Raw genomic sequence first — 25,964 nt, forward strand, 5'->3', positions numbered from 1 at the left:
CCCTTCTACAGGTTTCACCATGATGGAATATTCATTTGCATCAAAACAAAATATTCTAAAAATAAATGCATTTTTCTTCTTGGTCTGTGCTTGGAAATAGAAGACAATTTTCCACATTTAATTGCAAAGCTGATTTTAATTAGTATGGCACTGCATGTGAAAAATGAAGATTTACTTGGATGAGTGTAACACATTGCAGTGTCTGCCGAATGCTCTAATTAATGCATGGCTCATCTACAACAGGGAGCACGGTGGGATATTCATAAAATATTCTGTACACACTGTCAGTCTCTCTGTATTTCAGTTCACAGTGTCTCACAGAAAGAAGTGCTTTCCTTGCTGTTCACTTCTTCTGTCCATCAGTTCCTAACACAGTTTTTTTTTTGTTTAATTTTTTTTTTTAGTGCATGTTGTTAAAGTTATGGAAACTGCAGTTTGAAGGTATTATAGCTGGTAAAAGCAGAAGTCCAATGGGGTCTCCACATACCTTTCAGTTTGAAAAAAAAATGCTTCTTGAACCTGCTTGGGTGCCTCCTCTTGGCAAATTTTCAGATGCATTAAATGTAAAGGCAGGCAGTTATTACAATTATTTTAATTGGGCAAATATGTTATCAAAGGTTGACCTGTGTCACCATTCCTATCAAAAGCTTTTATAAGCCATGTTAAAATTAAATTGGATATTAACTTTCCGTTGGCCAATGCATGTCATTGCACCCTTTAAATGTAAATTAGCACCATTTAAAAGTATGGGGAATCTCTTAATGTGTCAATGTCCTTACAAGGCCCCAGAACAATGACACTTGCTTCATTCTTACATTATTAAGGTGAGATTGGAGCACACTGGGAGTAACTGTGGTTGTTCAAATAGGGTTTGATCATTTACAACAAAATAGCCAGGCTCCTAAGTATGTATCTGGTAATTTACCATGTAAATCTACTACTCTATCCACCTTGATGATCACCCCCTTACTATCATTGAGGAAGTTACCACCGTACATTTACAAAACCTGCCAATTCACTAATTAAAGACCAAAGAAAATAGGCAATGGGTCGATGAGATTGGCATCACTGACTGTGATCTTGTGTTGAAAGATGTGGCCCAAATCAGTATTCTATTTGTTTTATGGATAAAAAAAGATAATTGGAACCCATTTATAAATGTAAAAAAAAGAGTTCTTCTTACCAGTTTATGACTAGGAGTATTTGGGAGTCAAACCCAACCAGCAGGCCCTTTAAACGTAGGGTACTTTTTAAAGTGTGCTAGGAAATAGGGATAAGCGAGACTCTCTGGCAGTCTCGTGAAAATTTCCTCGAACTACCAATGTTTCTGTAAAATTTCAGCGGGGGTATGTACCTCCATTCAAAACCTCTAGTGCTCTCTGATTGGCTGAAGAAGGCTCAGAGTGAGTCATGCGGCTAACATTTATGAATGAACGCGGCCCTGGTAAAAATCAGGGGATTTTCCCCTGCTGCATTCATTCATGAGCAGCCAGTTCTTGGATAGAACACAGTGTGATAGTACACTGACAGCTCCGCTCCCTTGATTGGTCTTGCAGGTCCCAAAAATTCGGACTCGCCGGCTGAATTTTACAAAGGCCGTTCTCGCCTACATATTTGGTAAGGGAGAACGGCCCAATTCGCCGCGAGACCAAATTTAATACATTTGCTCGCTCATCCCTCCTAGGGAATACACACCACACAAAATGTGCCACTGAAATTAGTTGACATGGTAAAAGTTGGGTGCTTCTAATGTGCTTAGTTTTTATTGTGACTTCTTTTCAAATACATATGCTATAATGGGGATTGTAAGAGATTTAAACAAAAATACTTTATTATTATTATTATTATCATTATTATTATTATTATCATCATTAAAAAATAGGATTTATATAGCGCCAACATATTATACAGATCTGTACATTAAATAGGGTTGCAAATGACAGATACAGACAGTGACACAGGAAGAGCTAACAATCTAGGAGGTGGGGGAAGTAACACAAAAGGAGGGGAGATATTTAGTGGTGGGAAGTAGTGAGGGTTTTAAAAGACAGTTTGAAAAAATGGGTTTTGAGAGCTCTTTTAAATGAGCAGTAAGTAGGAGCAACCCAAATAGGATGAGGAAGACCATTCCAGAGAGTAGGGGCAGCTCTAGAAAAGTCTTGAAGCTGTGCGTGTGATGGGGTTGTGAGGGAGGGAGCGAGCAAGTCAGTAGTAGGTCATTAGAGGAGTGGAGAAAGCGGCTGGGGCATTTTATACTTTATTAATGGAACACTGTGACTGTTGTTCTGTAAAAATGAAAAAATGTTCTCAAATATAGTACTTAAAATGTCTTAGATAAATAAGCACGAAATGTTTTTTAGCTTTTCATCTATCCAGCACAAAATTCACAACTGCAGTTGGTGTTATAAGATCTGCTAACGTTCCACCAACTCACCAGCCTACCCCATATTACTTGTACTGGCCAAGGGGACAAATTCCCCCAGCCCAGTCTTCCCCTGCTAGTGACCTTTGGCCGCACTTCTTAATGCCCCCAAGAAAGCTCTATATGGCATAGCCATCAGCCATGTCACTTTGTTGGAGTAAAACTTACAGCACCTCTAGTTGTGACTTTCTTTTTTAATAATCAATAGATTCTGTGATTCCTGTTGTGTCCGCAATGCTAAAATTGATATACACTTTTCATAGTGAGAGGTATTAATTTAAGATTTTTTCATTACTATTTAATAATATTTTTAACAATTTTTCACAAATCACAATAATCATGGGCAGTTTCAGACCTGGAGCAAACACAAGCATTCCCTAGAGGCTCGTGATGGCTGGCTTCTTGCCAGATGCTTGGTTGACTGCACTACTGCACTGGGTTTTTAAAAAACAGTGTTTAGACATTTTACAGCAAGTTGCAGCTGGTGGTAGTGAACTGCTCACCCCTATTTATTTTTTATGGGTGGCAAGGGTGAGATTTGGAAGAAGTGTTTCAGGAGTGAGAGGATACAGTAAAAAAACACTAAATTATGATGTTGATTGGCAGCTGTTTAGAAGTAGTTTTTGTTATTCTGAAGAACTAGTTAATGGCCTAAAAACCCACTAAATACCACATAAATGTAACTTATCTGATGCAATGCATTTGCAAATACAGAGAATTATGGCTAAAATTTCACAACGTTTTGCCTTCATTTTTTAGCATGAAAACTTATAGTTTCGCTTATTCCTACTTTTAAGATTGCTCACTTAAATGCACCACCATGTACATTTCCACATACTGAGTCTCTGTGTTGGGTACAAACTGAATAACAATCCTAAATTTTAAGGAACCAGAAGACTAGGAGAAATCCTTGCATACTCCACCCAACAGTGGTTTTGGATGAGACTAGACCCAACACCACTGCCTTGCCAAATCTCAGAACTAAGACACAGAATCTACCAGTAGTAAATATTGTAACATATAGTTACATAGCGACATGAATATCGTAACATATGAGTGTCTCAATCTGACCTAGTATAATTACTTCCAGGATAACTCCTTTCCTAACAGATAATTACTTGAAGCATTTTTCTATGCCCTCCACTGACTGCACCCTCAATACCCATGGTGACTAGCTAGGTTAATGTATCAGACTAAAATACAAGCTTCTATTTAGTGATTGAAGCCTTAATCATCCACCATTCTACGTCTGTTGTCCCTGTTTCCTGTCTGTGTTTGCCTGACCTTTATTGTTAATATACATGAAAAATGACTTTCTATAAAATTAATGCCATCAGACTAAAAGCAAGTAAACTGACTGCCTTAATTTAAAATTAATGTAAAAGTATGGCAGCTTTGATGGAGCTAGCTAATATTTTAAAAGAACTATTATTACCATTTCCCATGTAAGTACATGCTCTCCCAGTCACGAGTTCGGTCAAATCAGGTGAAAATTAAATGTTTGCTATACAGCTCTGAGGTTCTGAAAAAAGTTCTTCCTTGAACAATGGTCTATTTGTCCCCCCTTGTATTTATATGACCTTCTGCCAGATGTTTGTGGCTCTGATAAGACACATTGATTAGAGATGGTCCACTGCTGTCATTGTCGGGAAGCCAGTCCAGAGCAATGTGCAACTGATGCTGGAGCAAATGCATAGGGGACATGACACTTTTTGCATGACGAGGTCATATCATTTAGGAGCAACCAACTGTTCACTTTTGCAGTCAATTCTTTGTGAAAGTTTTAAGACTTTTTAACTTTCACAGGAAATTAATTATTTTTCTTTTTGATCCAGCCATTTAGTATAGCCAAAAAAATTTTATATTTTTAATATATTTTTATTATTATTAACTTCAATTTATAGGTTGGCAACAAATTTCACAATGCTGTAAAATAAACAGTTGCCCCATTTTCTTTGAAAATGGAAAAGCTCAACATAAATAAATCTCTTTTGGCTTAAATGCTTCATTAGCAGTACTCTTGTCCTCGGGTCAGTAGTATAGGACAGGGGTCCGCAACCCCCAGTCCGCAGCCCACTAATGGGCCATGGCCCTCTGACAGCTGGGCCGCGAGAGCACGAAGACCAGCGGTGGAATGCGGCTATGGCCGGTGCACCCTCCAGCGGGGTGGTCCTGACGGCCAATGTCTCATGTATGTTTTGCAGGCTCAGAGCAGTGAGACCTGCGATGGGAGAGTGGGCGGGTTCTGGCATCATGACGTCACTCTTTGAGTGACACATGGCTCTCCTCACATGCGCGGTCTGGAATTCGTAGATTTAGTGATCCATGAGCTTCAAAAGGTTGGGGACCACTGGTTTAGGATACAGGTAGTCCCTGGGTTAAGGACATCCAACATACGGATGCCTCCTAGTTATGAACGAGGCTTCCCTGCTGACTTGTGTGCAGGCTTGAATTTTTTTTTTGCTTTGTTTGTGATTAACACAGTAAGGATTTTACAGAGTAACTGACACCACGCCCCTGCCCCACCTCACAACTGCCCTGAACAGATGGAGGCTGGATGGGGCAGAGGGGGCCGTTTAACTGCCCACCCACCACACAGCCTTGCAGTAGAGATGACTGTGTGGTGGGCAGGTAGTGAACTGCTCCTCTCCTCCCACATTTATTCTCAATAGGAAGCCTGTCGGCTTGTACTGTACGAACAAAGCAGGAAATTGTCTGTCATCAGTACAGTACACCAGACCTGCTGATAAGTGGTGCCTTCCTGCTGTGATCAACTTCATCAAGTTCCACCAACATTGTTTAAGGCTGTACTGTATTTGAAAATGTTTAAGCATTTACTTTGCATGTACAGTGTCAATCTCGGGGAAACAGGACCACTAGGGGGCACTACGGCTTGCAAGGAGGTGGTGTGAGCCCTAAGAAGGGCCAAGGCGCAGTAACCAGCCTCTGATGGTGAGGATGTTGCGCCTCTGGTTACTGCCAGGTTGCGGTCCTTGGGCACACCAAGGTGAGGAATATGAAACACGGTACCGAATCACAAAGCAGAAGGATAGTCGAAGAAGGCTGGGGTCGAGGCAAGCAGCAAGCTAGAGAGGTCAGGTCACACGCCAGGGGTCAATTACCAGGGATCCAGGAGAAAAACACTAGGCACACGTGACTCAAGGATATCCACAGACAGACAGGAACACTGGAACAGCAAAGGGAAGTTGGCAGGGAACCAAACAGACTGGACAACGAGGGGTAACGCAGGAGCTGGACAGAGAAAACACTAAATTAAGCACCAGGTGAACAGGAACTAGCTGAACAAAACTAGGGGCTTGGCACAATGTAGACAGGTTGCACGAACACTGAGTGCAGTGTGTGGGCTAGCTAAATAGCCAGGGCTGATCAGAAGGATATTTTCTGATTGACCAGAGGTTTTGGACAGAATTGATAAAGCTTGGAAACAGAGGCCCACCCAGATTTAGAACTGCCCACATGTGCAGGATAGAAGTGTCTGCACTTTAGTAAGGTAAGTGTGACATGCAGAAAGGTAAAAATAAATAATGTTGTGTAAGACAAACATCTGTTCTCATTGCATTTATTAAAATAATGTACCTGTTCTGACTTACATACAAATTCAATTTAAGGACAAACCTTCAGTCCCTATTTTGTATGTAACCCGGGGACCAGTAACTAGAAACATGCTTCCTAGTTTGTAAGTTGTCATACTTCATTGTCATGTTTTTGTAGGCTTTGTATCAACCCTTGTAGCATAATTGAGGCATATAAATTATTTTGGAAATCCACTGCGATGCCCAATCACTAGAGGTTAATTACCTCTAGTGCCCTGGAATCGCACACAGGAGGATTCCCTGGAAATCCTCGTGTACTTATTTCCTGGAACTTCTGATGGGTCTGCGAAATCGGTTGGCCGAAATTTCTGTGACCCATCGGAAGTTCGAGGAAATTTTTCATCCCTACTTACTAGTGATCATGATTGTTTAAATTTATAAGCATCCTAGTTTATTAGATCATTGGGATGTTCTCTGACTTAGCAGCTTCTTTTTCTGCGAAGAGCTCATGTAGTCATACCCTGTAATGTTTCCGTACTTAGCAACCAGACCACTATACATTCAATATCTAACAGGAACAAGGTAGCTCAAAGAAAATGTCATGTTTAATCTTTATCAACCCTCCTCAGCAGCACATACTTTGCTCCACCACTGTTTTAGAAATGGGGAGCAAAGAAAATACCAAAGACTCATACTCTGCTCAAGTGACCTCTGTATTTTTAGAGACTGTTCAAGAACGGTCACCTAAAGGCATACAGAGACTCTGCAGGCCTGTGTACACGTAAAAAAAACATGGGAACAACACAAGGCTTCATTCTCACTTCTGGAGGGTAAACAGAGTGACAATTAAGTAAAGATGAAGTAAGGGTGTGCTGGTTGGGAAGGAGTATCAACACAAACATGGCACAAGCATTTCAAAGATTTTCTTCTAGTGATACCCCAAATCAGCTTTTCTCAACCTTTTTAACAATTGGAAACTCATTGAAACTTTTGGGTCCTCGGGGAATCCCATCTATAATTACTATATCAACAGAGTATATTAGGGTGGTAATCAATGGGAAGAATGTCTCCTAAATAGCTGACCAATGAAAAGAATATAACTTCTACAGAGAGCAAAAAAGATCATTGGCGTACCATCAGTGGTAACCTACCTGAGAGACACACATTGCTCAAGGAACCTCTAGCAACCTCTGGAGGAACCAACATGTGTGTATGCATGTATGTAACATATTATACATGTTTCAGTGGCACCTAGTGACCACCATGATTTGTTAAATGCTCTCTGAATTTTATTTTGGAAGTCATGTTTGCTAATTAATTGCTTTCTCTTCAGATGGAAGTAAGATGTGGTCTGGATTTGAAGCAGGATTGATTCAACTCATTATGTGCTATATATGTAGCATTCTATGTTAATTTGATTGGAGCAACATAGCTAGTTTTCTTTTGAAATAATATCTCCCTAATGCTTGCTGACATTATGTCCTCTTTTCAAAATCTTGCTATATTGGTAGCAAACATGGTGCCTCACCCTAGGGACATTGTACTAGAAGTCTTTGAAAGACATTTAAGAGTCAAGAGCACAAATACCAATCAAATCATGTAACATCTATATGATATGGTGGAAGTATGCTTTCCGCTGCACCACAAATCACATCAAAATTGCTGGTAATTCAGCTTTGAAGTGTCAAAGTGTGAGCATACCATTAGTGATCCTTTACAGGGTATTATACATATTTATCAGGAACACGAAAAAAATGTACTCCAGATGACATTAACTTTACAAATGAGTGTGCAACATGGCCTATTTTAGTGATATCTCTATGTCCATGGTCTTTATATGGGACATTTCTCAATGTGTAAAAACTATGGTCCATAATAATAACCATGTAATCGTTTTTTATTAGCACAATCAGATGAATATATTGCAGAATATGAAAATGATGAACAAGCATGACTAGTTTCCCATACTTAGCTTTACCTGGAACCCTTAGCTAGTCATGTGTAACTACAGGAGGATAAAACAACTGAAGAATTATAACTGCCTGGGTGTTTGCTATACCATATAAACTAGTTCCATGGAGCTTGTCATTAGCAAGTCCTTTATGTGCAGAAACATACATTATCTCATACATTTTGTTTAACCTTATCTAAGAGTAATTAAACATGAATGCAGTAACAGCCCTAGGGGAGCTAAACGGTGTTCCCTCATCAGTACGTGAGACGAATGTACATAACTGCAACATTGGTAGATGAATTCTGTAGCTTCATAGCAAGAGAGCATGAAATCTGTACAGAGCACGGTGGTGGGGGCTCATATAAAAATAATATTTATAGAAAGAGGAAGCAGCGCTGATAAGTACGTTGACAGTCTAAAGAGGCTAATGGATTAAGAGATTGAGCATTACTCTTCTTCAGACAGTAAGCATTTTCAGGGATCATTAAATCTGGAATCATCATTGCCTGCGTTGTAGTATTTCAATAATTATTTCAAGTACAGAAGCCCCAAATTTGTGCATTTCGCCTAATGACAAAATTACATTTTAGTGATGTGATTATCTCCTGCACTGGAGTCTAGAGCATAAACAGCATGAATCATTCTGAAAGATAATATATATACTGTATAGTCAGAAATTAAATATAAAAAATGTAATATATTTTAGAATATATATAGAATATTAAAATATATAAATAAAAAGATGTAAGTTAATGATAGATAGAGAGATAGATAGATAGATAGATAGATAGATAGATAGATAGATAGATAGATAGATAGATAGATAGAGAGATAGATAGATAGATAGATAGATAGATAGATAGATAGATAGATAGATAGATAGATAGCAGTTAAAGACATAACTTTTTTGTATTACTACTTTTTTTATTAAAAGACCAACCAGTAATTTAGTTATTTTGGATGGCAGAAATAGATTTTATTGATTGAAGATCATGTGATCAAACAAAATATGATGGAAGATTAAGGGAGATAGATAGATAGATAGATAGATAGATAGATAGATAGATAGATAGATAGATTCTACAGACAAATTTGTTTCCATTAGTACATGATTAGTAAACATGGACATTATAAGCCAAATCACTTTAAATTTTATTGGTAATAATAATATTAATGTATATAGCCATATTTTTTGTTGTGCTTTTACATAGAGGTGGGAAAAGGATGTATATATACAATAATTGTACGAATAATATTGAGGTATAGAAAGTGCATAGGTAGTGTATAGGTAAAACTGAATGCTCTCCTAGTATATTGTACATAGAGGTTTAGTTAGGATGCATACATATACACCAGTACTAGAAAACTCAAGGAGAAAATTGTTTTTTTTAACAATGAGAGACGGCTCTATTATGTATATGACAGACACAGATGCAGAAATTACAAATTATATAAATAAATGTAGATAGATAGATAGGCTTTTCCTACTCCTGCAGATGCTTCAGACTAAGTACAGCCATTATTAGTTAAATTAATACTTCCGCTGAATTGCATTAGCGAATAACTGATTAGCCGGTGCCTAGGAATGTAATTCAGGGCAATAGGAAGGTTAGTTGAAGAGCAGTGTAATGCTGTGCATGTGGGAGAGCCTGGAACAATTGGAAATACTGCAATCGCCAGCCTTGTCCTTGTCTGAACTTTGCAGAGTCTACACTATACATTTTTAAAGCCTTGTCTCATATAGAGTACATGAAATCCCTTCTGCAGGAGTTCTGTATTTATGTTTCATGTTCTAGTTGTGGAAAGGAAGGAGGCAGCTGCAAAGGAATAAGCGTGTTTCTTATTTTAGAATCTTGCTTGGGTGCTTGGCTGCAGATGGATTCTGGGAAATATCTTTCAGCCTTTGATAAAATCACTGAATTATGAAACTCATCATCATAAATAACACAAAGTTACTGGTGATGGTGTTTAGAGATATATGAACTTACTAAGAATGGCCAGGATCCCTGCAGAAAATATATTAGACTATAGTAACCAAGTAATCTGTCATTGGTTACTCAGCTAAGAGAATTTGAAATCGCGTTGCTATAGGTTGCTGTATTTCTATCTTGTCACTGTACTTCCCTTAAGTCAACTTCAATTTTTATGCTTGCTGCCAACTTAAATCATATGTTGGTTCTTATATTGCTTGGGAGCTACAATCCTTATACCCATCTGAATGCAGATGTGCAACCCCCAACCCCCATTCATTTTCCAACATGTTCAGCAAACAATTCACCGGGGGGATTCAGTTGTGACAGAGTGACACATTTGCAATGACCTTGTGGAAAGGAATAAAACCATAATAGGGGTATCTCACCATTGGAGGCTCTAAGAAATATAAAAAAAATGGTAAGCAATTTGATCTACTAGTGGCCATCAAAAGTGAAATGACAGCTTTAGGTAGAGCTGGCATTTTATTACGCCTAACCGACTTTAATTCTCAAATGCTCAAAGATGTTCAGAATTGCATAGCAGACAGTCCCAAACCTTCTTCTATTATACCAATGTTAAAATGGTAAAAGCCATTAAATAAATTAATTGCTCCTATTTTTACTATTAGTATGGTATTAAAAGGATGTTCCACTTCGATTAATAATACCAAAATCCCTAATATTAATAAGAATCATGAACTCTTGGACTTCCTGCCTTTATCTGACTAAGAACCAGTTTGCCAACCAGAACTGATGTTACTAAACACTAGTCCAATTACATTAGTTGAGAGCTACATATAAGTCAGAATTTCCATATAGACAGAGCTATCTCTAACTCCAAAAATATGCGCTGATCCTGGCCCTAGAGGACTGTAGTTGGATAGCCTTAGTTCAAGAGGACCAGGGAGCCCAATAAACCTAAATATATTGTTTGTCAAATCAAGATGTACTTCAATTAAATGTAAATGCTGATCATGGATGAAAAGTAATTTATTAAACCTATATTATGAGATATAAATCAGTATTACAGGTTCCTCAAGATTAGGGACAAGAGTTGTGACTGCTGGACCATGGCATCAGCTAGTCTGCCTGCATTCTTTTTGTAATTTAGTTGGTAGACTATGTTTGGATGCTGATAGAAGTTTTTGCTAACATAAGATAGGTACTGCCATTTCAACCAGTCTTACTGATGCTTGATATGTTTTCTATAACGTTACTGTCAGCTTCTCGTGGTCTCAATATATGGCTTCTTTCTGGATGCTGAGCTACTTTTCATCTGTAATTAAAGTTTAAGAAACTCTTGTTTGTACAGGCAACTAGAATAGTAAAGGACAATTACAAGGATTGGTTAAACTAGAAGTTGACTGGTTTTAATTTCACTATTTTCAAGATGAAGCTCCCATCTTTTTGATGCGTAACCTACTTCAGTATAAGCCACATATAGAATAGAGAACACCCTGCCTATATATAGCTTGGATGTTGCTGCCTTCACTGCTTGCCCATACCATAAGATGCAATATCAGGATGTGTGACTGCAATGCTTGCCACTGTGATTTATGCATTGCTGTTCCTATTAATATGTCCGGGAATTGTTGTACAAGTTAGTTTGGCTAGTGGTTACAAATGTTTGTATTTATGCTAAATTAGCAGTAATTATTTGCTGGAATGTGGCATGTCCCCTATCAGTGGCATGGATTTAATGTCAAAATGCTTGTAAAGTATATTGGTGAAGGGTCAGTAAAAGGGCTGCAAATGCATCATGCTTTGAGGTGAATCCAGCCTGCATTTTAAATCACTTTAAAATGCATCTTTATAGGTGCTTTTGACCTTCATCTAAACTGCATCAATTCCAATCCTATTGACTTCTAAGAGGAGGAAAAAAATGCCATGATCAGATGTCTGAGTACACAAGCCCTACTTATGATAATTATTTTGGGCAGCTAGTAGAGGTTTACATTTCAGTTGGCTGGATTATAGCTTTGGTAACTCCTTGTGTGCTTCTAGACTCTCTTCATAGTTCAATCCAGTGATGACACTTTGGCAGGACTGACAGCTATAACTATTAAATGAGTCTTATTTAATAAAAAGACACCTTCATTCCTGTATATTGGGGGTATGCGGTATCTTGTTCTGCATTAAGGCAGCCATCCCTTGAATGGGATTTCTAAGAAGCACAGACCTGTATTGTTTTCAGCAGTGCTGTGCAATGCACTATTATGTGTTGCCCTGGGGTGCAATGTAGTGCACTAGAAAAGGTGCATTGAGCTACTATTCAAAATGAATTGCACTGCATTGCACCAACGTGTGTGATAAGACACCGTGCACAGCAATAACTTAAATAATAAAGCCCTAAAATGAACATGAATTTGGACATCTTCTCCTAAAGTAGTTGGATGGGGGATTAGAATCAGGGTGAAATGATCAATTTGTATCTGTTTTTATCTGCCTGGTCATATTTACTGCAACTTTAAATTTAAATGTCTTCACCTTAGCTTCATATCTAAGTACCCGGATTGTTTAGGAACAAAAGGAGTATTGCAGCTCTTGTAGATGTTTGAAAATAATGTTTAAAACTGCATTTTCAAGTTGTCTTGTCTGTATCCCTCTATAGCTTTCCATTTGTCCATGCTCAAAGGGTAATCAAGTTTATGACGTTTAACTATACAATGTTTTTATATGTTTCTCTCTCAGAAAGTAAAAAGAAACTAATTAAAGGATGTAGAATAGGAGGATTTTCATCTAGATTGTAGTGGCCCCTTATTCTTTATACAATGGATTTTCTTGTACTTGCAGGTCTACCCTGCCTTCACAGTTCCCTTCTTTTTTAGGCTGACACCTAGGTTGTTTTTAGTTTCACATGGCATTTAAACAATATATTTGTGATGGTTGATTTCAGTCTGTACTGTGTTTGCTTTGATGCTTTTGTAGGGTGGGGTGAATTAATTAGGCCAGGTAAGGAGAGTCCTGTTCTCTGCCTTTGTTAAGTTTTCTATGTTATCCACCCAAAATGATGTGAATGAAAAGAAATAATCTCACATTCCAAGCCCCAAGAGTGCTGGCTGAAAATATGAATCTCTAATTAAACTTTAGAAGGTGTGAAAGGTGGGCAGGGGGTAAAGGTTCTACTTCATTCTTTCCACTTATCATTGGTAGCTTGCCACCAATATACTAAAACTATGGTAGGGACATTGGATAGTATGTGAGTTGACTTTGGACTGTGTGTGTGTAAAGTGCTGTGTAATGCATTTCAATAAAAATAATGTAGGTTAAATAATATAACGTCTGGTACTCTTCTTCCCATGCTTTATGTTTTTTGTTGTAGTTTTTGGGCCAAATTAATTTTTTTCTTACGTTAACACAATTTGATGGGTATTGGGTTTGTTTGATTGTGTAGTTTTGTTGGTGTAGACTGACAACACTCCTAGAATTTATTGGGCAGGTATATTTGGTGAAAATTGCTAAACATTTTAGTCTGTAGGTTTGTCAGTTGTGTCTGTGGGCAAATAGTTTGCCCCAGTTCAAGTCTTCCAGGAAGGAGTGGTGATAACTTAATAAGTCATGCATTAATCTGCATAATACTACCACAGGATGCAGCAGTTTTGACTTTATCATCTCTTATATCTAGAGATTTTAGTTATTGTAGCCATCTGAGATTTTGCAAATGTTGGTATTGAATTGAATTGTCCATGTTCTGAAGAAGTACATTATTAAAGCAATGGAAGTCTACCTAAAGACTACCTAAAGGTTAAAATAGGCTGAAAAAAATAAACAATAAGGGAACTCCTCTAAATATATAGTTCTTCCCAACCCTTGTCACCATCACTAGGAAAATATTGGAAAAATAAAAATTTGGTGAATGCTATCATTAGTGACACTATACAATACATTTTGCAGCAGTCATCCTTTATCTCAGTGGAATATTTCAAACCTCTATTGGGGATCAACCAAGCTATTTCTGGAGAAGCTGATCCACTCTCCTCTAATGGTAAAATGCACAGCTAACAGGACCCCTTTGTAAGGGGTATGATTGCTTGACATGGATTCTTGTATTTTATATGCTTCTCTTTGCCATGTTAAATAATTTCTGTAGTAACTAGTAGTATTTAGTCAAATTAAACTTTTTGGTGATGTGAATAGTCCTTTAGAACCAGGCCATTTGAATGTGACTACTACTGGATATACAATGACCTAGATAAATCAGAACCTTCAGACATAAAAGTCCTGTTGAGCTTAAGGCTATGTTTTGACAACTAAATATAACTTATTTTTAGTACTTATTTGTGTAGGTATTGCACTTCTAACAATCTTCATTCACAAGACACCGGCCATTTATATGTAAGAGACGGGATAGTCCTGGACATTAGAAGCAGCTGCATGACCCAGACAAAGGATAAGAGATCCATATCAAACATGGCAGACCAGAAATAACTCATTCTGACAAATATGTGTGGGTTGATCTCTACATCAAAATCAAGCCAGAGGCAAACATGTACAGAATTGAGTTTTGCTCAGGTTTCCCGCACAGTGAGTTATTGAATTATGTGCAAATTATAGTATAATTTACCAAACAATAAAATAATAGTTACATTTAGAGATGTTTTCCATTATTTAAAAAAATCAGATGTTTTCAAGTAACTCACAAATTGTAATATATATCCACACTGTGGATGATGGTATACCATAAGGGGATTGATGGGTGTGATTGTTGAAGAAACACATCTTTAATAATGGAAGGCGGCTTTTTTTTCTCCCCTGTAGATTTCTTCTCATGGACCTTGAGTAAGATTGTTCATGGAGAATGCTAGATGAAGCCTACTTTCATATAAGGAAATCTTCTTATCCACAGGCTAAACAAAAGATCTGGGCAATGTCACAGGCTTTCCGGAAACCTTAAAGCAGTTTATGAAAATGCAATGCAGGAAATACAAGAAGGAAAAACAATTCAATTGACAATACTTTGTTGTAGGCAAAGGTGGATAATTTCGGCACAAAGATAAAGGTGTAGAGAGCCAAGCTTAGATAAGAAATTCTCATTAAAATTCTCAGTTAAAGCCCAGCTCTAGTCAAAATGTTTTATTTTGTTTTTAGATTAAGTAGAATAGACCTTGTTTAACCCAGGTATGAAATTAAGGGAATGTTATAATAATCCTTTCATCCTTGCATATCAATAACAATGCTAAAATAGTATCTATTGTCAAATATTTTTATAGGTTTTGTTTGAAAGGGGACAGGTTAGAATTACAGTCTGGTTTTACTGTTATCCAGGGATCTGCTAGAGACATTTACTTGTTTACTTTTACTTTTTTATGGGGACAATGTTTTTCAGACAAAAAAAAGGTCATTTATATTCCTTACCTCATACTAGAGTTTATAATTTTACCCTTATCAATAAATTTGCATATCAATAAATGTATTATTTATACAGTTATGGGGCATCTTGATTGATTAAAATGTATTTAAAAAGGTGCTATATATGCTTTGTTAGGCTTTAGTGATGTTCATTTATTTATTTTGTGAATATTAATGTTTTTGGTATATTAGTAGATCACTTTATATTACAGTATATATTAGGTTTTTTGAATTATTGGTAAATATTGTATTTTATTCTATTTAGCCTTGATGAAGGGGATTTGTTTTGCCCCCAAAAAGTGTTGGTAGCATTTTTTTTGTAAACAAAATAAATTGACTGTTTTTAGGCTCCTTTTACGGAGTAATAAGCTGGCAGCAGATCTATCCTTTCTTAACCTAAAAAAGGATTAGAGAAAAAGTTAGCAGGTTTTCCTGTTTACTTCCTGCCTTATGGACATTTATTTTTGTTACAAGACAGAAAGTAAAAGAATCTTTCCAGTGGAACTTTCAACAACAGTAATACTTAAAAGTTTGGCTATAAGTACACCTTAAAGACAAGGTAGACTTAAATATATGTTCTCTATTTTTGTTCATAAATAGAAGTGTACATTTTGATGATGTAGGTATTCAACACCATATTCTCATTTGCTTTGTGTAGCCTGTTTTATGCTATTAGTCATTTCTGGCTAATCAAAGTTGCCTTAAAATGGCAGGGAAGTCAGATGTGAGTAAACAAAATGATCTCTTAGAGTCAGGGTGTAATTTATGACTTGGTCAGCTATTGAGATAAATCAAATTCTTAAAAAAACTGAATCCAATTTTCAGCGCGTAAGCCCGATTTTTAGAACTCGCCTCAAGGGACAAACACAGTACAGTAAAATATGGGCACAGACTGATGGTTAGGACTTACACATTTGTAAGAAAAGTTAATGGCCAAGCAGATGACTTTATTGTCTCCCTGGTAAAAGTAAATAGTGGTGATAAGAGCTGCTTACCACAAACCAATGCCCTAGGAATATTAGATTTTTATTAGCAGTTTTACACATCAAATGCTATCTTCCCAAAAAACAAATTAATAATCTTGGTGACATAATTGCCCATTTTGTGGCAAATATCATTATGTGTGTACCTACCCTGAACATCCTGCATTACAGATAATTAAGGAGAAAACAGCTAGGATTTTGTAATTACTGTATTATCTGTAGATCAATAATGTGTCCCAAATGTGTCCACAATGTGTCCTAAACTCAAACCCCTAGGACTCCAAGGGCATCAAAAATCCCACCTGTTTATGTTTCCTTGCCCCCTAATTTAGAACCATCACCTTCCTCCAAACCTGGGACATACTCCCTATCAGTGGTGGCAGTAGCAGCCTCCCAGGGTGTTCACATCTTTCATTGCTAGATACACCCATACAGTAACTTCCTATAAGCAGGAATTGAACAGTACAGAGTAGATGCTAGAAGCATGACTCCATTCAAGTGTGGCCAATGCTGGTGGAGATTTTGACACAATGGGATGCCACTGCCACCAAAGAGAGGAAAGAATGTATAGGGGAGGGGGATCTCAGTGTCTCAAGGTTACATTAGCTTAGAGGGCTAGGGAATTTTTACAAAGGGTTTTTACGTTTTGTAATTATAGTTTAGGATTTGATGATTATATAGAGGTTTTTTGTGTTTTTCTTTGTTAATTTATATAATATATGTTATCAAACTGCTATACTCAATACCTGTATATTGTAATAGTTAAAATGTAAGTCCAAGCAATATTTATTTTAAGTTTTTGACATCATGGAAGAAGGTTTATATGCAATTTATTATGCATGTGTTCTATTGAGGGGCACCCTCTACTTTCTACCTGCTAACCACATTTCCACTGATAAAGAAAGTGGGTGATCTTCAATCTTCAACAAGGACATATACACCACATAAGACATTAATGAAGTTCTAGCCTTTTCCCAGCTTTTATAGAAGTTTTCGATGTTTGAGAATTTTTCAATTTGTCCCCCAGTGGGGAGAAACAAACAAAATCAAGAACCCCACAGTGATTCTTCCCTACCCTATCCAGAGTTTAACTAGTAGATGTTTGTTTGGCTTTTTGCTTACATTCTGAGGAATTACCTAATACAATATATGTTTTTTTTGTCTGTATTGTAGTGTTTACGGCTGTCCTTTAGCCAAGAAAAGGAAAACCCAAGATAACAAACCTTTAGAACCATCACCGAAAAGAAAACCCTACTCCTCAAAAACAGACAACTCCTCAGTGGATGAGTGCTATGAAACAGATGGAACAGAGGAAATGGATGAGAAGGAAGAGGAAGAAGAGTATTCTGATGACAATGAAGACCAAGAAGATGAGGAAGATGAAGAGATAGATCGAGATGATGATGATGAAATTGAGGAAGACGAAGAGGAAGATGAAGACGAAGGAGAGGAAATAGAAGAAGATGAAGAAGAAGATGAGGATGACGAGGAATATGATGAGCAAGGTAATAGCTACATTACATTGTTTTGTAGGTATTGATATACCCACTTAAGATAACCCCCAACACCATACCTAAGAAAGAAAATACTTCAACACATACATTTCTTATGGGGGTGAGGGCTGGTGATAAGTGGACTTTTTTATTTTTTAGTTCCCTTGCAGACAATTTTAGGCTTAACTACAGGTAGACATAAAAAACAAATATTACAAATATATTCTATTTATTAATTACTAAATGTATTTTGAAACCATAGTTGTCTAGCATAAGTACCTGTAAATGACTTAGTACCAGCTTCATATGCAAATTGAGTGAGCAGGTAGATGACCTCATCCTTCTGATGCTGCTTTTCTGCTCAGAGTTTGAACTGAGGATAGGACATCAATGTGTTTTTTAACTGAATGTAGTGCCATTCATCTAGCTGTGTTAATGGGCTCTAAAAATCCCAGGACTATATGGACAAAAATACAAATCAGTTGACAGGTAAAAGAAGCTCTCTTTTACATATTGCATATGAATATTTTTCTCTTTGCTTTGTTTCCACATTAGACAAACTGACAAACTAGGGAAACATAAAAGGATAGCAATCACATTTCGTGAAGAAGGCTTTAGACTAATCACCAGTCCCACCTAGAAGGTCAACTAGACTGCCTTGTGTCAAAATGCAACCTTTAACCCTGTCCTGTATTTTCTTCATCATGAAATGATCTTTTAATTATCTGTATAGACATTTTATCAGAAGAAAAATTTAGTGGTAATGCACAAAAGTTTAAAATTGTAGATTACAAACCAAGTTAAACTAGAAATGTGTGCAAAGAAAATACCCCCTAGGTTATTACATAAGGTATTTTTTTTCCAATACAAAATTCCAAAACAAATTCAAATACATTCTGGTAATAATAAACTTTACCTATATTTTTAGATACTGAAAGTCCTCCAAACCAAATAGGATACATGCACTTTAGCTCTTTAAACTAGTAAATGCTCCCCATTTCCAAATGCCTACTTATCTTGATCCGGAGGTATCAGTCTAGATCAGTGTTTCTTGGCTTTGATAACCCCTTGGAATAACTTTCAGGTCTTCAGGGAACCCCTGCTATAATTACTATATCCACAGATCACAGTATATTGTTGGTCAGAAGGAAGAATGTTACTACATTGCTGGCCAGTGGGAAGACTGCCACCTTTACATATAGCCTAAAGTATCATTGGTATCTTTTAAACTGACCTCAGAGTCACAAACTACTCATTGCTTAAGGAACCCCTCACAACCTCTGGAGGAACTCTAGGGTTCCACGCAACCCTGGGTGAGAAATACTGTTCTACAATATTTGTTTGCCGTGCTGAGAAATTCCTTGGTGCACTTGCTGCCCCTGTGCAGTAGCTTATCATAGACTTCTATGTTCCAAGCCATCTCCAACTTTGAGACACATTGTAATCTAAGTATATAGGTATCTACTGAGCAGGTGTGGCCAGTGCACAGAAGATTTACTTGCAGAATGTAAATATATATCTGAAGCCATTAAGTTATGATATCTTTATCCTATCTAAGCCTGACAAAACATAATCATGACTATTTGTGTTCACTGGTTTACAAACTGTTCATTCTGTAATGCCACTCCAACTTCACCCACACACATTTCTAGAAAACTATGAAAACCTCACTGATTCTGAAGTTTGTTACTAGAGATTATATAAACCGCCTATAAATGGTTAAAGTGATGCTAATGGGTTTTCTTATTTAACGCAGAGGTTACTAGATAGTATTAGCTGTTCATTGCCCAATTATGCTAGTTGCTTGGAGATGCCCTCTGACGGCACAGTGTCCCTGCAAGAAAAACAAGAGCATGACACAAAATATTATGATTCCAATGTATTTTACTATCTTATGTTATGAATCGTCAAAATACTGCAAAGCAGAGATATTTCAGAACGTTAGCTGTAGAATGACAGTCTCATCTTTAGATCTGTTCAGGAATTCTCCACTCAGGGTAACACCAGAATCTCAAAAGAGCTGATAACTAATTGCCCAGTTTCTACACTTCTTACCATGGTGAATAGAAATAGATGTCGCAGTACTCTAGCATGCAGGTTCATTTGGAATGAAATGAAGTGTCAGGAAGAGAGGGAAGAAGACTCCAGTTAATAATGTGCTTTATTTGAGGTGCTGCGCTGGCACAAGTTTCGCCTTAATATCTTGTTGTCACAGATTCCTGTATTGATTCTTCTTGCTTGCTACTGGCACGTAATAATTAAATGACAGTGTGACGGGTCACAATCAGATTTTTTATTGCCACTTTTTCCCAGACAATGCTGAAAGGCTAAATCCACTATTTATTAACTTTACTACAGGGTTCTCTGCACACCACCCAAATGTGCTGATCTGGGTAGGACAGAAAGTGCTTTTTAGACCTTTGTAGAGGCAAGTGCATGTCACAAATGGGGATAACTTTGTGTAATGTATCTCTGGGTTGTGTAGAATGGAGATGGTGTTTTAAGCAGTCATAATTGTGCCAGTTGGTATGTTGCCTAATACTTTATATCTCCTAAAACCACCTTCCTGCTGCCACTTATATTGCCTTATGTATTATTCATTTTCCATCTGCTGGTCATTGAGGTACTGACGGGTGCACTTGGCTCAGCCTTTTGTTTTTCTGCCCCCGGCCTATGTGTGTGTTGGATTATTGTAGGAAGTCCAAGTATAATATAGTATTCTTCTAGTTTGTTCTTGTTCTGCTGAAGCACTGCTCTTCCCACATGCTACTGGAAACATTTGTGGAGAGAGCTGTCTAGTATACAGTAAAATAGTATACAGTATATGATAGTGTCTTATTGTTACACATAGAAAAAAATAGATGAACTAACTAAACTAACAAAATATATCAGAATAATATTAAAAAAACTTGTAAAATAGTCCACTACTATAGTTAAAACAGTAGTTTGTGTTAAAAGTATGTCCTTCAGATGGGGTTAGGCTTTCATTTAGAAATAGTGTAGGTTCTTGGGTACCAGTGACGTTAGTCCTTCTCGTGTATATGGACCTGGTTTATTATTGGATAAAGGATGGATGCTTAGGTGTGACTAATCACAACCAAAACTAAATACAGGATCTAAAGCGTTCTAAAGAGGACGCATATCATTCTAATACTATTGTAATATCTGACAATATTTTTTTTATCATGCAAATGCATGTGCATTACAAAATTCTTTATGACACATCATTTGCAAGCACATTTTAAACCAGTTGCTGTGTTTTACTTATGTTCCTTGGATAATAAAATTTGCATTATTTTAAGGTTTCTGAATCAGGAAATGAGTAAGTCAGTAAATGAACTTCAATTGGTCAGTAAGTGTTACTGCATTTTTAAACTAATACATAATTGAGGCCCATGCTCATTCTTCTAGTGGTATAACCTCAAAAACTTTAAAAGCAGATTATGACTGTAACTCCCTTCTCCCCAGTTCCAATTTCCCTAGGCTTGTTGATGTTCTGTATATGTCAGTAAGCTCTACCAGTGGGAGCATGATCAGAGAAGAGCTTTTATATAACCAGACCTGTGAATGCACTCTGATTTTCTGCAAGGCTCAGTGATTAAAATCAGTGCTTCTACATCAGCTGCATCAGTTCCCAGAGGCACACAAGTCGACATGTCTGTGCTTGGGGCAAGGACTGACTGAGAGGGATTCAGGTGGCTTGTTCCATGAAAGGTTGGACAACGCCAGAGAATCATAGAGCCAGTGACATGGACAGAAGATCAAGTGTCTGCTGAGGTGAAATGTGAATAATACATTGTATGTTGAAATAAAAAATGCTTGGCAATTATAAGACATAGGTTTCGGCTAGTCTTTCTATAGCTATCTTGACACCTCTAAATCTGAGGAAGACAGTGGATACTGATTTATGCATTAATCTTGATAATGTGGATTGATGAATATTGCATATCAGCATTCAGCAGTAATGTCTAAGTGTAAAAATCCATATAAGAGGTCATAACGGAATTTGGTACCGATAATAATAGGGAGGGCGGTTAAATGAAATGCTACAGTGCCCTCTTCTGACTGTGCTACCGTATAGTATGCACATTCATGCACTTTTCATTCAATGTATCTTATTTTATCCTACAATGGCAAAAGCCTGGATAGTGAAAGTAGGCTGGCACTAATCAAAGCAGTTATATTTTTTATGGCCGGGCTTAAAGTCCCAAAAATACTCTTAAAAATGGGTCCAACGAAAATGGGTTCTGGTAGAATGAAGTAAGGCTTTTGTGTAGTATTGAGGAATACATAGAAATGATTATATCAAAAGCATTTCAGCTTTTCAGTTGAGAACACAGATTGTCACAGTTCTGTTAAACAGGGTAGAAATGTCTGCGGTGAGCTTGCCAAAATTAGGAAAGACCTGGAAAAAATGAACCACTATGTGAAAGCAGCACCAGTAAGGTAAAGCAATAGTAACCCAGGACTTGGTCAGTATACAAGGCCTAGGCAGGTATGTCTAGAGTTGCAATCATATAGAAGAGTCCCACAACATTATACATAACAACACATTTTTGCATTTTTGGCAAATACCCACTGCCAAGCAAGTTAGTATATAACTGAACAATGGGCACTAGCTGGTAACAAGTGACTCCTGCATGCCATTGAAATATGTAGGTTGTGTTCATGTAAGGGAAGCATGCGCCACCTAGGCTACAGTTCATTAACTTGACTGCTAAAGCCAGTGAACTAAATATATGTACAAGTGTATATATATATATATATATATATATATATATACCTACCAGTTCATTACAATATTAGAAGCTGAATGTAGAATTTAATTGGTGTACCATGAATGTAGCTTTTATAAATCCGGTATGAATGGACTACTGTACACTATATAAGGTTACAGTGACACAACAATCTAAGGTAGCCTTTTGCAACTTTATTATCCCCTGCAAACCCCATAAAATACTAATACAAGTTTTTGAAGTAAATGGGAAAAAAATAAACCCTTAAATTTGTAGCCAATGTAAAAAATGATCCACTTACAGTGGTGGTTGGAGTACCACATTTATAAAAACTAAAGACATCATTAGAGTTAAGTAGCTGGCTCTACTAACTATACAGGTATCATCAAATGTGAGGTCACACAGTTCAAGAGATCCCTAGCAATCTCTGGAAGAATTTATCACACTAGGATGTCATAGTGTTTTTCCACATATTGCACTGCAGTGTTCTGGGGAGGTGTGTTTAGGGTTCCATTAAGTACATGTGTCGAGTCATATGTACAAATGAGCAAGCAACTCTGATCAGAACATAAATCAGATAAGTAGAATATCATGCACATGTGTGCAATGTTTTCACACTTCTAACCATTTGATTACCTATTGGGAAATAAATCGATGGTTGAGCACACTGCAGGCTTCCTACTCCTTTGTTCTCACTAGGTTTGGCTGTGTAGTATTGTTTGTTACTGGATAGTGTTATTGTCTCTGGCCATTTGTGACTATGCATGCAGAATCTTTTAAAATAAAGAACTTCCACATAACCTCCCAGCTCAGAAAGAAACATCTTTTACAGTTCTATCTTTTAAAGTATATTGCCACTTTTTTTCCTCTGTTAGCCCAAAATAATTTTTTTAGGACAGGACAGCATAAAGAAAGATAACATAGAGAAAGATAACATCATAAATAATACACCTAACTTACTTTCCTATGTTTCTACATGCCCTTGAACCCGTTTTTATCCATTGCACCTGGTGGAAACAGGTCAGATTTAGCTTACTGCTAACACTGATCTATTGACAAATTGAATATGATTATTAGAGTAAATTTAGCTTATTGACAATTCTCCTTATTCACTCACAGCGCCATTTATGGGAGCATTCTGAATTTAGCTAAGGGCAAGTTTGTCTTGTTGGATACTTCAAAAGCCTCTAGAGGCAAAATAGGTTAATACTATGTACATAGTTTAATGTTTACTGCCCTGCCTTGCAAATTGTCATCAAAGTGTAGTTCCACTTTCATTTGTCTTGGTTCTAAAGAAATTCCCAGACCTGAATCACATAAATGTAGAGTAGGAAGGCAATATCAGGGACACTAGACGTTGGAAAATGAATTACTGAAACTATCACTATATTGAGTAGGGCTAAATGATTATTTATCATATACTGCAAAATGACAAAAAGCAAGTCATTTATCAGTAGCTTGAGGGCTGCAAAAATGTAAAAACTGAGCAATTTACATATTTTGCAACATAAACTTCCCACTGATTTATGTGACTGTCCTGAATAAGAAAAGCAATGCATATTCATGCTAAAAACACCACAAGAGTTATCCAGTCATGAAAACAATTTCAATGTTTCAAAGAGTAAGTATGTTGGCAAGAAGGATAAATCCCCCAAGGTTCATTGTTATATAGAGCAGTAGAACTGTAACAAGTGCACAGCAATTTAAATCTTAGAGTTGGAGTTATCCTGTAGGTCAGCTTACAGCGAAGTTTTATTCTGAACCAAATGTTTTCTATGAATGGTTCCTCATAGTTTAAAAAAGGTAAATCCTGTGAGTCGCCATAACAGTCAGCTGAGAATACCATTTGTTCAGGCCATGCAGCTCCCAAAGGGCTCTGTAGTTTAAAGAGGCTTAGTTATCTAAATTGAAATTTTGCAGACAGAGATATATTACCAAGGTAAGTAAGAAATGGGAGACATTTTCAGTTATTTAAGCAGGCTCCTGCTTTGGGCCTGTGGGAACATGTTCCAAAAGAAAACATTTTATAAGGTTTATTTTTCTCTTAAAGTTTAAAAGTCTTTCAATTTAAAAAGCAAAGCCTCTAAATATGGTATTTTCATCAAAATTGCTGAGCAGGACCAGAGACTTTTGATGTTGTCGTAAGAGGGACCAATCAACGCATGGTCAAGAAAACACATTTTTAAAGCCACTTGTCAACTTTAATGTTAATTGCAAAGCCCCTTGTCACCAAAATTGCTCATGGGGTTGGGTCAAGGCCAAGTTGAAAAGAATGTTGTTCTCCAGGATAAAGCTTTATTTGACAACTTGATTTATGGAAAATTGCATGCTATTTAAATATATTTTTAACTTGAGACTTCCCACAGGCCTCATTCAAACCCTCCCTTTCTACTCCCCCCTACACACAAGTTTTTGTGACAATACCATTCAGGGCCTTTGCAAATTGTTGACAAAAATATTTTTATGAAAGTGTTCCTGAAAATTAATTTTCAATTTAGCCCATCCTTAGAAAGTAGAAAATGTAATTGAATTGTTCTGTGTGAGTAATCCTTTATCACATTATAATATAGTAAAAGATAAAACTGCTGCATCTTTATTATACGTTACCTTTGAATGGTCGAGAATATTAGATTTTAGCTGATAAATAGCTCTTTGCAAAAGAGGCTGGCCAATTTTATGCAAAGCTAATAATAAAGGAATTTGAATTTTATAGGAATTTTATGTAAAATCCTACCCAAATCCTAGTACAAATATTACCAATTTTACTAATCCTCATATCTGCAAGGTCACTCTTTGGACAAAATAGAAGGTAGATTGAGTATATTTTTGTTTGTGTGTTTTTCTAGGATCCAAAAATGGACATTTATTATATAAAGGACATGTTGACAGAATTACTTGTTAAAAAACGTAAAACCCACAAAGAGCAGAAACTTCCCACTTTCACCTACTGCTAGTTTTATAAATGTTCCCCAATGAATGTCTGTAATATTCTGATTCATGCCAAGGGACCTGTGAAAATGTGTTTGTAAGGCTGACTCATATACAGTAATTGATATGAAATAGAAATAGACTGTCTGAACAATACCAGGTACAAGTTACATAATCCAGTAACTTGATCATCTGTCTGAATCAATTTTCTCTATGATGATGTTAAACTCTCCAATGTAATGTATCTTGTTAAAGTTTCAGGCTTTCAGAGATTATGTAGAGCGATAAACTCACTTCCCTGGAAGACCGCCATATCACCTTATTTAAGGGGCAATCATGATGTGAATAGAAAATCCACAAAGAATATTATTTTTGCGTTAATATTTCCTCTACTATTAAGTACACTGCAAAGTTGCTTTATTTGTGTCTATGGACAGGAGTTTAGGATCAAGATAGGCATGTTTAAAGTGGTCAATTGCCTTTTAGATATGAGAATTCTTGGAAAGCCCATTAAGTACATGTAACAAAGGTAATATTCCAGTCTAAATCCTAAATATTTGTTGGCATATTAA

General features: G+C 36.8%; 1 protein-coding gene across 11 annotated transcripts in view; it reads left to right on the forward strand.

Annotated features, from left to right (window-relative positions):
- The window catches only part of MYT1L (myelin transcription factor 1 like), a 293,552-nt gene that overhangs the window by 191,688 nt on the left and 75,900 nt on the right, over positions 1 to 25,964 (forward strand). For all 11 annotated transcript variants that reach the window (XM_072407580.1, XM_072407581.1, XM_072407573.1 and 8 more), the window contains one exon: positions 17,409 to 17,740. In XM_072407580.1, coding sequence (XP_072263681.1) covers positions 17,409 to 17,740 — 332 coding nt within the window. The remainder of the gene's footprint in view (positions 1 to 17,408; positions 17,741 to 25,964) is intronic.

Source organism: Pyxicephalus adspersus, chromosome 4 (assembly GCF_032062135.1).
Source record: "Pyxicephalus adspersus chromosome 4, UCB_Pads_2.0, whole genome shotgun sequence".
NCBI lineage: Eukaryota > Metazoa > Chordata > Amphibia > Anura > Pyxicephalidae > Pyxicephalus > Pyxicephalus adspersus.